The sequence below is a fragment of the Sus scrofa genome, chromosome 6 (genome assembly GCF_000003025.6).
Source record: "Sus scrofa isolate TJ Tabasco breed Duroc chromosome 6, Sscrofa11.1, whole genome shotgun sequence".
Lineage (NCBI taxonomy): Eukaryota > Metazoa > Chordata > Mammalia > Artiodactyla > Suidae > Sus > Sus scrofa.
Genome location: NC_010448.4, coordinates 45,755,035 through 45,768,089, shown reverse-complemented (window position 1 = coordinate 45,768,089; position 13,055 = coordinate 45,755,035). Strand labels below are relative to the sequence as shown.

Below are 13,055 nucleotides of genomic sequence, written 5' to 3'. Positions count from 1 at the left end.
GGAATGCTGGGATGCAGGTTTGATCCCTGGCCCTGTGCAGTGGGTTAAGGATCTGGTGTTGCTTGCAGCAGCAGCTTAGGTTACAACTGTAGCTCAGATCTGATCCCTAGCCCAAGAACTCCATATGCTGCAGGAAAGCAAAAAAAAAAAGGAGAAAGGATATCTGCCTGAACAGGTTTTTAACGCAGACACAACTGCCCCATTCTATAAAAAAAAAAAAAAAAAAAAAAAATGCCGTAAAGGATATTTATTAGCAAAGTTGAGGATGGAGCATCTGGATTTAGGGCAGGAAGGAAGAGACTAACTGTATTGTTTCATGCAGGACAGCCCTTACCTATAAATCTGCTAATCCCCAAGCACTGAAGGGGAGAAATAAACACCAGCTGCCAGTTTTTGGTTGTACAACAAGAAGACCTAGATAAAAAGAACATTTTTATGGATTGGTTCCATCAATGCTCTGTCTTGGAAGTCAGGAAAGTCAGGAAGTATCTTTTTTTTTTTCTTTTTAGGGCCGCTCCTGGGGCATATGGAAGTTCCCAGGTTAGGGGTCGACTCGGAGCTGCAGCTGCCAGCCTATGCCACAGCCATGGCACAGCCAGATCCCAGCCCCATCCACAATCTACAGCACAGTGTGCAGCAATGCTGGATCCTTAACCCACTGAGCAAGGCCAAGGATTGAACCCAAATCCTCATGGATATTAGTCTGGTTCTTAACCCACTGAGCCAGAATGGGAACGCCTAGGGGCTGTCTTTGAAGTTCTTTTGGCATTGGACAATTTCCTTGGTTACTCAGAACCCCATGAGTTCAACAACGAAGGCATCGAAGTGCTCTACTTGGCCCGAAACACATTTCTTTTTTTTTTTTTTTTTTTTTTTTTCTTTTGTTGTTGTTGTTGTTGCTATTTCTTGGGCCGCTCCCGCGGCATATGGAGGTTCCCAGGCTAGGGGTTGAATCGGAGCTGTCGCCACCGGCCTACACCAGAGCCACAGCAACGCGGGATCCGAGCCGCGTCTGCAACCTACAGCACAGCTCACGGCAACGCCGGATCGTTAACCCACTGAGCAAGGGCAGGGACCGAACCCGCAACTCATGGTTCCTAGTCGGATTCGTTAACCACTGCGCCACGACGGGAACTCCCCGAAACACATTTCTAATTCATCCTCTAGAACAAGGAGTCATAGGACCTTTCTCATTCCATACTGTACCCTATAGACAGGACTGTCAAGCCTACAGAAGAAAACCTCAAGAGAGAGAGAACATTGTGCAAATCTGGAGTGGTTATACCACTAAAGATAAAAAATTTGTGAAGAACATCAAGGCCGTAACAATAAATTCCTGCTGGAGAAAACCGTGTCCAGATGTGCATTACTTCATAGGATTTTTGATGGAGCAAATCAAGGAAGTCATGAAGTTGTGGATGTGGTTAAAAAAAAGAAAAAAGAGTGGAAGGTGAAGGATTTCAAGATATGAATATTGGAGAAATTCAAGAGCTAATAGAGAGCACACCAGAGACTTAGCAGAGGATAAGTTAATGGACATGAGTGTTTCCAAACCAAACCCAATGCCAGACAATGAGGAAAAAGACAGAAGGTCCAGAAAACAAATTAGCATTAGACAACTGGTAAAAGGGTTCTGGTTTTTGCTTTTTTTTGGTCTTTTTAGGGCCACACCCACAGCATATGGAGGTTCCCAGGCTAGGGATCAAAACAGAGCTGTAGCCACCAGCCTACGCCACAGCTACAGCAACGTCAGATCTGAGCTGTGTCTGCGACCTACACTGCAGCTCACGGCAACACCAGATCCTTAACCCACAGAGCAAGGCCAGGGATCCAACATGCATCCTCATGGATACTAGTCAGATTCCAGATTCGTTTCCTCTGGGCCACAACAGGAACTCTGGTGAGGGTTCTGACTGAGATTGCTTTTGACTTCTATGGCATTGACCCTTCAATGATAAAAGCATTGAAAGTACAGCAAATGGTGGAAGGATTTGTACCATAAAGACACAGTTAAAAAGAAATGAAAAAGCAACTCGGACAGAAATTCTGGTGTATTTCTGTAAGTTACAGAAAGCATACCTGCCTTTCCTTCCCCTTCCACCTCCTCCACTTCATCTGCCTCTGCCACCCTTGAGACCAGCAAGACCAAACCCTCTTTTTCCTCCTCAGCCTACTCAACTTGAACACCTTTATGATGATCCATTCCCCCTTAATAACTAATAAATAATCATAATACTGTACCATTAATAAACATCTTTTGTGCATGTGCCTCTTCCTGTGAAAACCTAGTAACTATTCAGCAAGAACTGTATAAAACAATTTTGTGTCATCATCAATCACCTAAGTATTCATCGTGTGCAAGACTTGTATTAAAGTTGATAGCCTAGCCTTACATAATCATAAGGTGAGTGATATTTAAAACTGTTACTATTCTTCCTGTTTTTCAAAGAATTACATTACCATATCACCTGCCTCCTCTGTCTCATAACTGGAGAAACTATGTTATCAGCCTATAGTTACAGGAGAATGTTTTTGTTTTTTTGTTTTAAAGAATCAAGGAGTTCCCGTCATGGCTTAGTGGTTAACGAACCCAACTAGGAACCATGAGGTTGCAGGTTTGATCCCTGGCCTTGTTCAGTGGGTTAAGGATCTGGCGTTGCTGTGGGCTGTGGTGTAGGTCACAGACATGGCTTGGATCTGGCATTGCTGTGGCTCTGGTGTAGCCTGGCGGCTACCGCTCTGATTGAACCCCTAGCCTGGGAACCTCCATATGCCTCGGGAGCAGCCCAAGAAATGGCCAAAAAAAAAAACAATGTTTCCAATTCTGTATTGTGAATATGACTATTAACTGCATGTTATAAAATTTTTATAACAATTCATTCAGGGAGTTCCCATCGTGGCTCAGCAGAAACAAATCTGACTAGCATCCATGAGGAAGCAGGTTTGATCAGTGGTCTAAGATCCAACATTGCCACGAGCTGTGGTGTAGATTGCAGACGTGGCTCAGATCCCATGTGGCTGTTGTGGCTGTGACATAGGCCGGCAGCTATAGCTCCCATTTGACCCCTAGCTTGGAAACCTCCATATGCGGTTGGGTGCAGCCCTAAAAAGACAAAAATAAATAAATAAAAAATAAACAATTCACTCATTAGTGTATAGCATACTCTACCATGACATGATCATATTGCTTCTTTATTATCAATGCATGGATCATTATACCTGTAAATAAAGATGAATTTTTCATATTATCTGTTTGTTTTGATTTTTAGGGCTGCACCTGAGGCACATGGAAGTTTCCAGGCTAGGGGTTGAGTCGGAGCTACAGCTTCTGGCCTGTGCCACAGCCACAGCAATGTCAGATCTGAGCCATGTCTGTGACCTAAACCACAGCTCACGGCAACTCCAGATCTCTGACCCACTGAGCAAGGCCAGGCAGGGATCAAACCCACATACTCATGGATACTAGTAGGATTCGTTTCTGCTGAGCCACAGTGGTGATTCCCTATCTGTTCATTCTTGATGTCCAGTGTCAATAATATGCAATAACAGCTGCAATGTTTTGTTAAGACAGTATTGATGTGGGTACTGACAGAAGATTCATTTGTAGATAGATGATTAAATATGGTATTGATAAATATCATCCTATAAATGTATTTTATCTTCCTTAGGACTTTCTTAGTAACATTTGCTTTTTTCTAGCTTACTTCACTGTAAGAATGCAATATATAATACACATAATACTTAAAATCTGTGCTAATTGTTTGCATTATCCGTGAGGTTACCAATCGACAATAGGTTATTAGTAGTTAAGTTTTATACAGATTTTCAACTGTTCAGGGTGGGGGCAGTGCCCCCTGAACTCCACATTAATCAAGGGTCAACTGTATTTCAGATCATATGGCTCAAGTGAAAGAACTATTTGCACATCAGCCAGGACCTGCTACTAGAGTAGCATTTCAATATTGCAGAGCAGACAATGAAGGATTTGGAGCAGAAAAATATTAGTTGGTACAATGTTGTAAATCACTCCATTAAAATAAATTAAGACTACATGTGGGCTGATGAGAATATCATAAATCATGGATTATGATTAATCTACTTTTGTCTAAAGAACTTTAAATAGGAGTTCCCGTCGTGACCCAGTGGTTAACGAATCCAAGTAGGAACCATGAGGTTGCGGGTTCGGTCACTGCCCTTGCTCAGTGGGTTAAGGATCTGGCGTTGCCATGAGCTGTGGTGTAGGTTGCAGATGCGGCTCGGATCCCGCGTTGCTGTGGCTCTGGCATAGGCCGATGGCTGCAGCTCCAATTGGACCCCTAGCTTGAGAACCTCCATATGCCGAGGGAGCGGCCTAAGAAATGGCAAAAAGGCAAAAAATAAAATAAAATAAAAAGAACTTTAAACATTTAATTCCTGGAAGAATACAGAAGTGACAGCAGTGGTTACCCCTGTGTAGGGAAAGCAGGTGGCTACAGGACTAGATATTAGAGAAGATTTAATTTTATTACCTTCTGGATACTTTTTGAATTTTATACTGTGTGCTTATTTTTCTTAATTTTTCCATTACAAAATTAATGTAACGTTAAAACATATACTCTCACAGCTGGGAATCTACTAATAGAAATATAAGAATGACAATGTACAAATGTTTACTGCATAATCATTTCTGGTGAAAAAAGTAGAAACAGTTTGAATGTCTACAGTAAGAGATGGCTCAAAACACTGACATACATCCCATACTAGAAATATTCTGAATGTTTAAAAAGAATGAGTCAGATCTGTATGTATTGACCTGGGTAAATGTCCATGATTATTTAAGTGAAAAGGGCAAATTACCATGCAATATGTCACTACAGGACGTAAAACCTTTCACACACATGGAATAAACCCTTCACATGTGCAGATATGTTTAAGCAGGCAGAAAAAAAGCAACACACACATATTGGTATCTCAGAGATTTGTGGGAGAGGAAGAAATTGTTTTCATTTTATTTCTGCCCCACTTTACTGGTTTCAGTGAAAACATACAGTTTTACAAAATTTACTTCCAATACTGATCATTACGATAACTCAGAAGCAGCAGTGAAACCAGAGCATTTTTTTTTTTCCTTTTAATAACTTTTCCATTTTTTCCCTTGAGGGGGAGAAAAGATTTCAAGAATTACTAAAATAAATCAATACGAATGAAACCCCGTATTTTACCAACATTTTCCTTAAAGAAAAAAAGAAAATGTTTATCTCCAAAAATAATTTCATGATACTAGACTAGGATGGGGGGGAGAGGAAACCTTACTGACATCTCAACAGTATGAAGCTGTCTGATGTAGATTCCACTGTAAGCCATGATCAATGGCTTTCCCACTTTCATATGATTTCTTCCCAGAATGAATTCTCTGATGGTGTGAGAAGCTTGAATGATAGCTAAAGGCCTTCCCACATTCCTTACATTCATAGGGCTTCTCACCAGTATGAATTCTCTGATGTTGAATAAGGTGTGAATGAAGTCGAAAGGCCTTCCCACATCTCATACATTCATGAGGTTTCTCACCAGTATGAATCCTCTGATGTCTTTTGAGGTGTGAGCACTGTCTAAAAGTCTTCCCACATTCTTTACACTTGTAGGGTTTCTCACCAGTATGAATCCTCCTATGCAGATTAAGCTGTAAGCTATCACAGAAGGCCTTCCCGCATTCATTACATTCATAAGGTTTTTTGCCAGAATGAATTTTCTGATGGTGAGAGAAGCTTGAGTGATAGCTAAAGGCCTTTCCACATTCTCTACATTCGTAGGGTTTCTCACCAGTATGAATTCTCTGATGTATTGTGAGGTGTGATCGATGCCTGAAAGTTTTATCACATTCTTTACATTCGTAGGGTTTCTCACCAGTATGGAGTCGCAGATGTTCAGTAAGTTGAAAACCACGAATAAAAGCTTTCCCACATTGCCTACATTCATAGGGTTTTTCACCAGTATGAAGTCTCTGATGTTGAGTAAGTTGTGATCGCTGCCTGAAGGCCTTCCGACATTCCTTACATTCATACGGTTTCTCACCAGTATGAATTCTCTCATGCAGAATAAGTTCTGAGCCATAACTAAAGGCCTTCCCACACTCTTTACACTCATAGGGTTTTTCATGAGTATGGATTCTCTGATGTATGGTAAGGGGTGACTGATGCCTGAAAGTCTTCCCACATTCTTTACATTCGTAGGGTTTCTCACCAGTATGGAGCTGCAGATGTTCAGTAAGTTGAAAGCCACAAATAAAAGCCTTCCCACATTGCTTACACACATAGGGTTTTTCACCAGTATAAAATCTCTGATGTTGAGTAAGTTGTGATAGTTGCATAAAGGCCTTCCCGGATTCCTTACATTCATTGGGTTTCTCACCAGTGTCTATTCTCTGATATTGAATAAGCTTTGAGCCATAATTAAAGGCCTTCCCACATTCTTTACACTCATAACATTCTTCACCATTATGAATTCTCAAATGTTGTTTAAGTCGTGAGCAATGAAGAAAGGCCTTCCAACATTCCTTACATTCACTGCACTTGTTATTACCTTGAATTCCCTGTTGTTTACGAAAGTACAATGTAGCAACAGTTTCTGCACATTCCTTACATTCAGAAGGTTCCTCTTTAGAATGAGTTCTTTTGTGAGGATTAAAAAATACATGGTAACTTAAGTTCTTTCTGCATTTTTTACATTCAAAGATTTTCTGTCTATTATAAAATTCCTGAGTGAACAAAACGTGTTGGCTAAAAATGTGCATGTGTTCATGGTTGACAATGAATCGCCTGAAATAGCCCTCCTGTTTTCCCAGTTGTCTCTCACATTGACTTTTGCATTCCCAAATGTCTCTAAAAATGGATTTATCAGGATTATGGCTTTTGAATGATTCTATGATAGCCCAATGGGATGATTCTGTCTCAAAAATGTCTCTTTTTGGAGACAACTTCTTGGGCTCACACTTGGACACCAAGTCTGAAAGATAAGAAACATTTTAATTGCTATTTTTGTGTTCCAAGAGAAATATCCATGGTAGAAAAGAGAGATAATTGAAAATAATTCACATGAGAAATGAAAGACTTGGGAAGCTCGTAAATATCATCATGCAATTCAATGAAAGAAGGGTGAGGAGAATGCAAAGAAATGAAAGCTCATGACAGAGATGAGGAAGTTAATTAACAGGTTTTGACATTTTGATCTACTTCAGAATCACCTTGAGAGTTTTTCCAATTACGGATGTTTACAAAACATTGTAAATCAACTGAATCAGCATCTACAAGAGTCTGTATGTTTAACACTCTCCACCAGGCCCAAGGATTATGTGATATTTGCTTGTTGTCCCCAAATATCTGTTATTCCCCTTTTATACAATGATTGAGCCCTTGTTTTCAGTTGAGAATAGGTTGCCCAATACAAACCTTGAATTTCACAGGATACTTTGCAGCAAAATATGCCATGTAACTGTATTCTGCCCAAAGAAATACAGAAGTATTGTGCAGTAGCTTCTAAGAACTTTCTTGAGTCAAGTGGCCCACACCCTGTATCTGTTATTCTCCTGCTTCCTCAGCAAAGACAGCTGCCACATGCATTTGATTTTGTCACATGATGGTTTTGCAGAACAGAGCTGTCACTCCATCCTGGACTTTAATGCAAGAGAAAACTAACCCTCTACATAGTTTAAACTACAATTATTTTGGGCTCTCTGTCACATGCAGCCAGACCTATAACCAAACTAATAGAAAATTCAACTCTTTACCACAAGGCCTTAAGGCCTCTGGTTGCTAATACAACCTAATCTTGAGTCCGTTTCTCTTTTATTCATTGTGCTAAAACATCATTAACCTCCTTTTAACAACTAGGACATTCCAAAGTCTTTCCTATCATAGAGCTTTCCAGAAGGTATTTCCGAAGAAAAAGTTTGAGACCAACAGCTGTATAAAAATTCTATTCTAATAGAGCTTATTTTTCCATTTTCCTAAAGATGGTCATTTGGGTTGTTTCTAGTTGTTGGCTATTGTAGTTAGTACTGCTATGAACATTCTGGCGCATTTCTTTTGGTGTAAATAGGACTCCTTTCTACTGGATGTGAAATTACTCTATCAGAGGATATGCTTTTGTTCAGCTTTAGTTGGCACTATGCAACAGTTTCCTAATTTACAATCCCATCAAACTCGAAGAGTTCCCGTTTCTCATATCCCCACCGTTACTTGTTATTGTCAATCTTCTTATATTTAGGCATCCTGGCAATGTGTTGTAATACTGCATTGTGGGCTTTTTTTTTCTTGACCACCCCACAGCACACGGAGTTCCTGGGCCAGGGATCAGATCTGAGCCACAAATCGCAACCTACGCTGCAGCTGCAGCAACACAGGATCCTTAACCCACTGTGCCAGGCCAGGAATCAAAGCTAGGTCCCAGTGCTCCAGAGATGCTGCCAATTCCATTTCACCACAGTGGGAACTCCTGCATTGTGGTTTAATTTGCAATTTCCCTGACGACAGATGAGGTCGAATGCTTTTTTATGTGTTTATTGGCCAGCTGGATATCTTCTTTAACAAACTGCCTATCCAGATATTTTGTCCATTTTCATTAAATTTTTTGGCAATAAAATACATATAAAATCCACAATTTTAACCATTTTGAACTGTACAATTCAATAACTTACAGTACATTCCCAACGTTGTGCCACCATCAGATCACCAATTCCAGAACATTTTCATCATGCTGAAAGAAACGTCATTCTCACAGTCACCTTGGTTTTTTTGGGGGTGCACCCATGGCATATGGAAGTTCCCAGGCTAGGGGTGGATTTGGAGCTACAGCTGCTGGCCTACACCACAGCTCACAGCAACACCCAATCCGAGCCACGTCTTCGAACTACACTGCAACTCACAGCAATGCCAGATCCTTAACCCACTAAGCGAGGCCAGGGATTGAACCCGCATCCTCATGGATACTAGTCAGGTTTGTTTCCACTGCACCACAATGCGAACTCCCCACAGTCACTTTCTATTCTCCTCTTCCCTCCAGCCCCTTACAACAATCTACTTTATGTCTCTATGACTTCATCTAGATATTTCATACAAGTGGAATCATATAATATGTCACTTTTTGTGTCTGGTTCTCACTCAGTATAATGTTTTCAAGGTCCAAAAATGTATCATTTATCAGCACTTCATTCCTTTTTTATGGCTGAGTTATATTCCATTGTACAGATATGGTATACATATTTTACTTCTTACATTCTTTTTTTTTTTTTTTTTTGTCTTTTTGCCTTTTCTAGGGCTGCTCGGGTGGCATATGGAGATTCCCAGGCTAGGGGTCTAATCGGAGCTGTAGCCACTGGCCTACGTCAGAGCCACAGCAATGCGGGATCCGAGCTGCATCTGCGGCCTACACCACAGCTCACAGCAACGCCAGATCCTTAACCCACTGAGCAAGGGCAGGGATCGAACCCGGAACCTTCGGCTGAGGGACATTTGGGTAGTTTCTGGCTGGTATTTTTCTTTCTGATATGTGGAAATTCTTAACATATTCTGGACATAACCAACATGCATAGTGTAAGTACCTTCTACTCTGGGGCTGGCCCTTTTGCTCTCTTAATACTATATTTGATAAACAGAAATTCTTAATTTAAAACAGTCTAATTCCAAAGTCATAAATATATACCCATATTGTCTTCTAGAAACTTTTACTCTTTTACTTTTCATATTTAGATCTGTAACCCACCTATGTGAGGGAGAAATCAAGATTCACCTTTTTCAATAAGTATCAGCACTATTTATTGGAAAGACTGTACTTTCGCTGTATTATATCAAAGGACTATGTATGTTAGCCATTTTCTCTGTAATCCACTCCAGTGAATATTTCAACTCCCACAACTCTGTTGAAACATTTCTAGCTAAAGTCACTAACAAAATTATTTAAACAAAATCAGTGCTCAGATGCCAGGCACCACACTACTTGACTCATCAGCAGCATTCGATACAACTAATCAACCCCTTTGCTTCCTGTATACCATATTCTCCTGGTTAACCTGCCTCACTACTTGTATTCAGTTCCCTTTAATGCATTCTCCTCTGTGGGGAGACATGTTTCTACAATCTTTTCTTAGCCTCTTTGCTTCTATTTTCTATGCTGAAAACTCCATCTTGTCCTGCTTTACTTTACCCCATATTCCTGCTTGAAAAACAGTCGCTGTGCTGGTGTTTAAGCTTAAGAACAAAGACCTAAAGGCATAAGTTATTCACGTGGTCAGCTGAATGAGGACATAATGCGTTGGTCTAGGCACACCAGACCTGTGCAGGTTGGCACGCAGTTGGCACAGCATGATACGTCCTGTTAAAAATAAGAGAACAAGGAACCTCATGAGTGGTCCTTAGCAGAATATGCACCAGCAAGGAGAACCAAGGTGCAAACCTAGGCACGCTGGGTTGCCACAGATAGGCATGCCCTTTTCGGAGGCACAATGATGATTCTCTAGATGCCATGCATAGACAGCTGACGCCAAGCTTCCTCAAATGCTAATGATTGTTAAATGCCTAAAGGTCAGAGTAAAAGCTTAACCATCTACCAGCTATGTGACTTTTAAAATAATAAAAGAACTTTTAAAATAATAATAGTAAAAAAAGCATATCCTGTACCTGCACACCTCCTCCTCACTTGATGTCATCCTAAAGAGCACAATAAAAGCAGTGTGGTTTCTTGAGGTGGCGCTCTTGGTCTCTGAGACTTGAGTCCCCTGGTTCCCACCTTTAATTAAGAAAAATGTCTCTGTGCCTTGTTTTATGTTAACGTTTTCTTAAGTTTCACAGCACCCATGCTTCAGCCCTCACCTGCTGAGCTGGTCTCGGCACCCCTCCACCTTCTGACCTCTAAATGTCGGAATGTCCAGATTTCAGGGTCTGGCCAGCTCTCAATCTTTCCTAAATAGTAGTCTGGCTTAAACACCAATCATATACTTCTAAGTCTTAAATTTATATCTCTATCTTTAAAAAAAAATTTAAATTGCGGTAAAATACATATAAAATTTACCATCTTATCCACTTAACTGTATAGTGCAGTAGTGTTAAGTGTATCCACATTGCTGTGCAACCCATCTCCAGAACTTCCTCCCCCTGCAGAACTGAAGCTCTATGTTCATTAACACCCTCCCATGTTTCCTTCCTCCAGTTCCCAGCAATGACCTTCTACTTCCTGTTTCTGTAGATTTGACTACTCTAGATACCTCATATTACTGGAGTCATTCAATATTTGTTGTTGGGGTGTTCTTGGTGTGTAACCGGCTTATTTCACTTAGCATAACATCCTCAATGTTCATTCATGTTGTAGCACGTATCAGGATTTACTTGCTTTCTAAGGCTGAAAAATCTTCATATGTTTATCTGTACACACACACACATACACACACACAATCACATTTTGTTTGTTCATTCACCTGTTGATGAAATCTAAGTTGCTTCCATAATGCTGCAAAGGACATGGGTGCACAAATATTTGTTTGAGGTGGTGCTTTAATTCTTTGGGACATATATCCAGAAGTGGAATTGCCAGATGATACGGTAATTCTGTTTTTAATTTTTTGAGGAACCATGATACATTTTTCCTATGGTAGCTACACTCCCACCAACACAAGGGCTTCGGCTCCTTAGCATCCTCACCAATACTTGTTAAATTTGCTTTTTGATAGTGGCCACCCTAGTGGGTATGATGTGATTATTTCACTGTTGTTTGGATTTGCATTTCCTCAGTGGCTAGTAACAGTTGAGCATATTTTAATATGTTTGTTGGACATTTGTATATCTGTTTTGGAGAAATATCTATCCAAATCTTTTTCTCATCTTTAATATCGAGCTGCTTAGTTTTCTGTTTTGGGGTAGAAATTCTTCATATATTCTAAATATTAACCCCTTTTTCAGATATATGATTTATAAATATTTTCTACTATTCCATAGGTTGGCTTTTCACTTTATTGATTGTGTCCTTTGGTGTATATACTTCTTTTATCTTACCCCAAGCTCTATTATTTGCCATCTAATTGTTTATTTAAATATTCATGTAAATACATAATAAGTATCTCAACCTAAAACATGTCAGAGAACTTTCTTTCTTTTTTTTTTCTTTTTTGTCTTCAGACCTAGCGTGGCTATGGAGTAGGTCCGGCAGCTGTAGCTCCAATTCAACCCCTAGCTCGGGAACTTCCATATGCTGTGGGGGTGCAGCCCTCAGAAGCAAACAACAACAACGACAACAATTAGTAAAAAGAATAACATCCTTAAATGAAAGCAAAACACTTAGGAAAGTATGTATCATTTTCCCATGTTTCCTCTTATATTAGTTTCTTGGAGCCGATGTAACAAAGTACCACAAACTAGGTGGCTTAAAACAACACTCTTCTCACAACTCTAGAGAACAATGAGTTACAGGCATCATTAAAGACCTCTATCTAACTTGTGGAATGATGAACAAGGATTCTATATTTACCTAGGGTCCAACTCCTTCCTTCTCAGTCATACCTCTACCATCTCTATTTCCTCAATGTAGCCATTTTCTTAAATTTTCACAATTTCTTTTTTTTTTTTTATGGCCACACCCACAGCACATGGACATTCCCCGGGCCAGGAACTGAATCTGAGCTGCAGCTATGGCAATGTCAGATCCACTGCCTGGGCCCAGGGCTCAAAACTGCACCTCTACAGCAACCCAAGCCATGGCAGTCGGATTCTTGACCCACTGCACCACAGCGGAACTCCTAATTTTCACAATTTCTGATCAATTCAATTGTTCCCAACTATTCCATTAAAACATATATTGATATATTCTTGACCCCTAACTAGACTGAAAATGTCTGTATAACATTTAAAAAATATATTCCCATCACCGAGCAAAGCAATTTGTATTTTTTTTTTTTTTTTAAGGACTGCACCTAAAAAAAAGGGGGGGGACATAAGGAAGTTCCCAGGCTAGGGGTCAAATCCGAGCTGCAGCTGCCAGCCTACATCACAGCCGCCACACTGAAAAATTCAAGCCACATCTGCAACCTACACTGC

The 13,055-nt window shown here is 40.3% G+C and overlaps 1 protein-coding gene across 5 annotated transcripts in view; it reads right to left on the bottom strand.

Moving 5' to 3' along the window:
• Positions 1 to 13,055, bottom strand: part of LOC106510528 (zinc finger protein 461) — a 31,332-nt gene that overhangs the window by 7,082 nt on the left and 11,195 nt on the right. The window contains exons 4-5 of one of the 5 annotated variants that reach the window (XM_021097138.1): positions 10,650 to 10,758; positions 4,649 to 6,981 (exon numbers count right to left, since the gene is read on the bottom strand). The exons of 1 other annotated variant lie outside the window; for it this stretch is intronic. In XM_021097138.1, coding sequence (XP_020952797.1) covers positions 6,963 to 6,981; positions 10,650 to 10,758 — 128 coding nt within the window. In that variant the 3' untranslated portion in view covers positions 4,649 to 6,962. Of the gene's footprint in view, positions 1 to 4,648; positions 6,982 to 9,428; positions 10,345 to 10,649; positions 10,759 to 13,055 lie in introns of those variants that run through there. 3 more of the 5 variants (XM_021097137.1, XM_021097135.1, XM_021097139.1) reach the window with 3 other exon arrangements.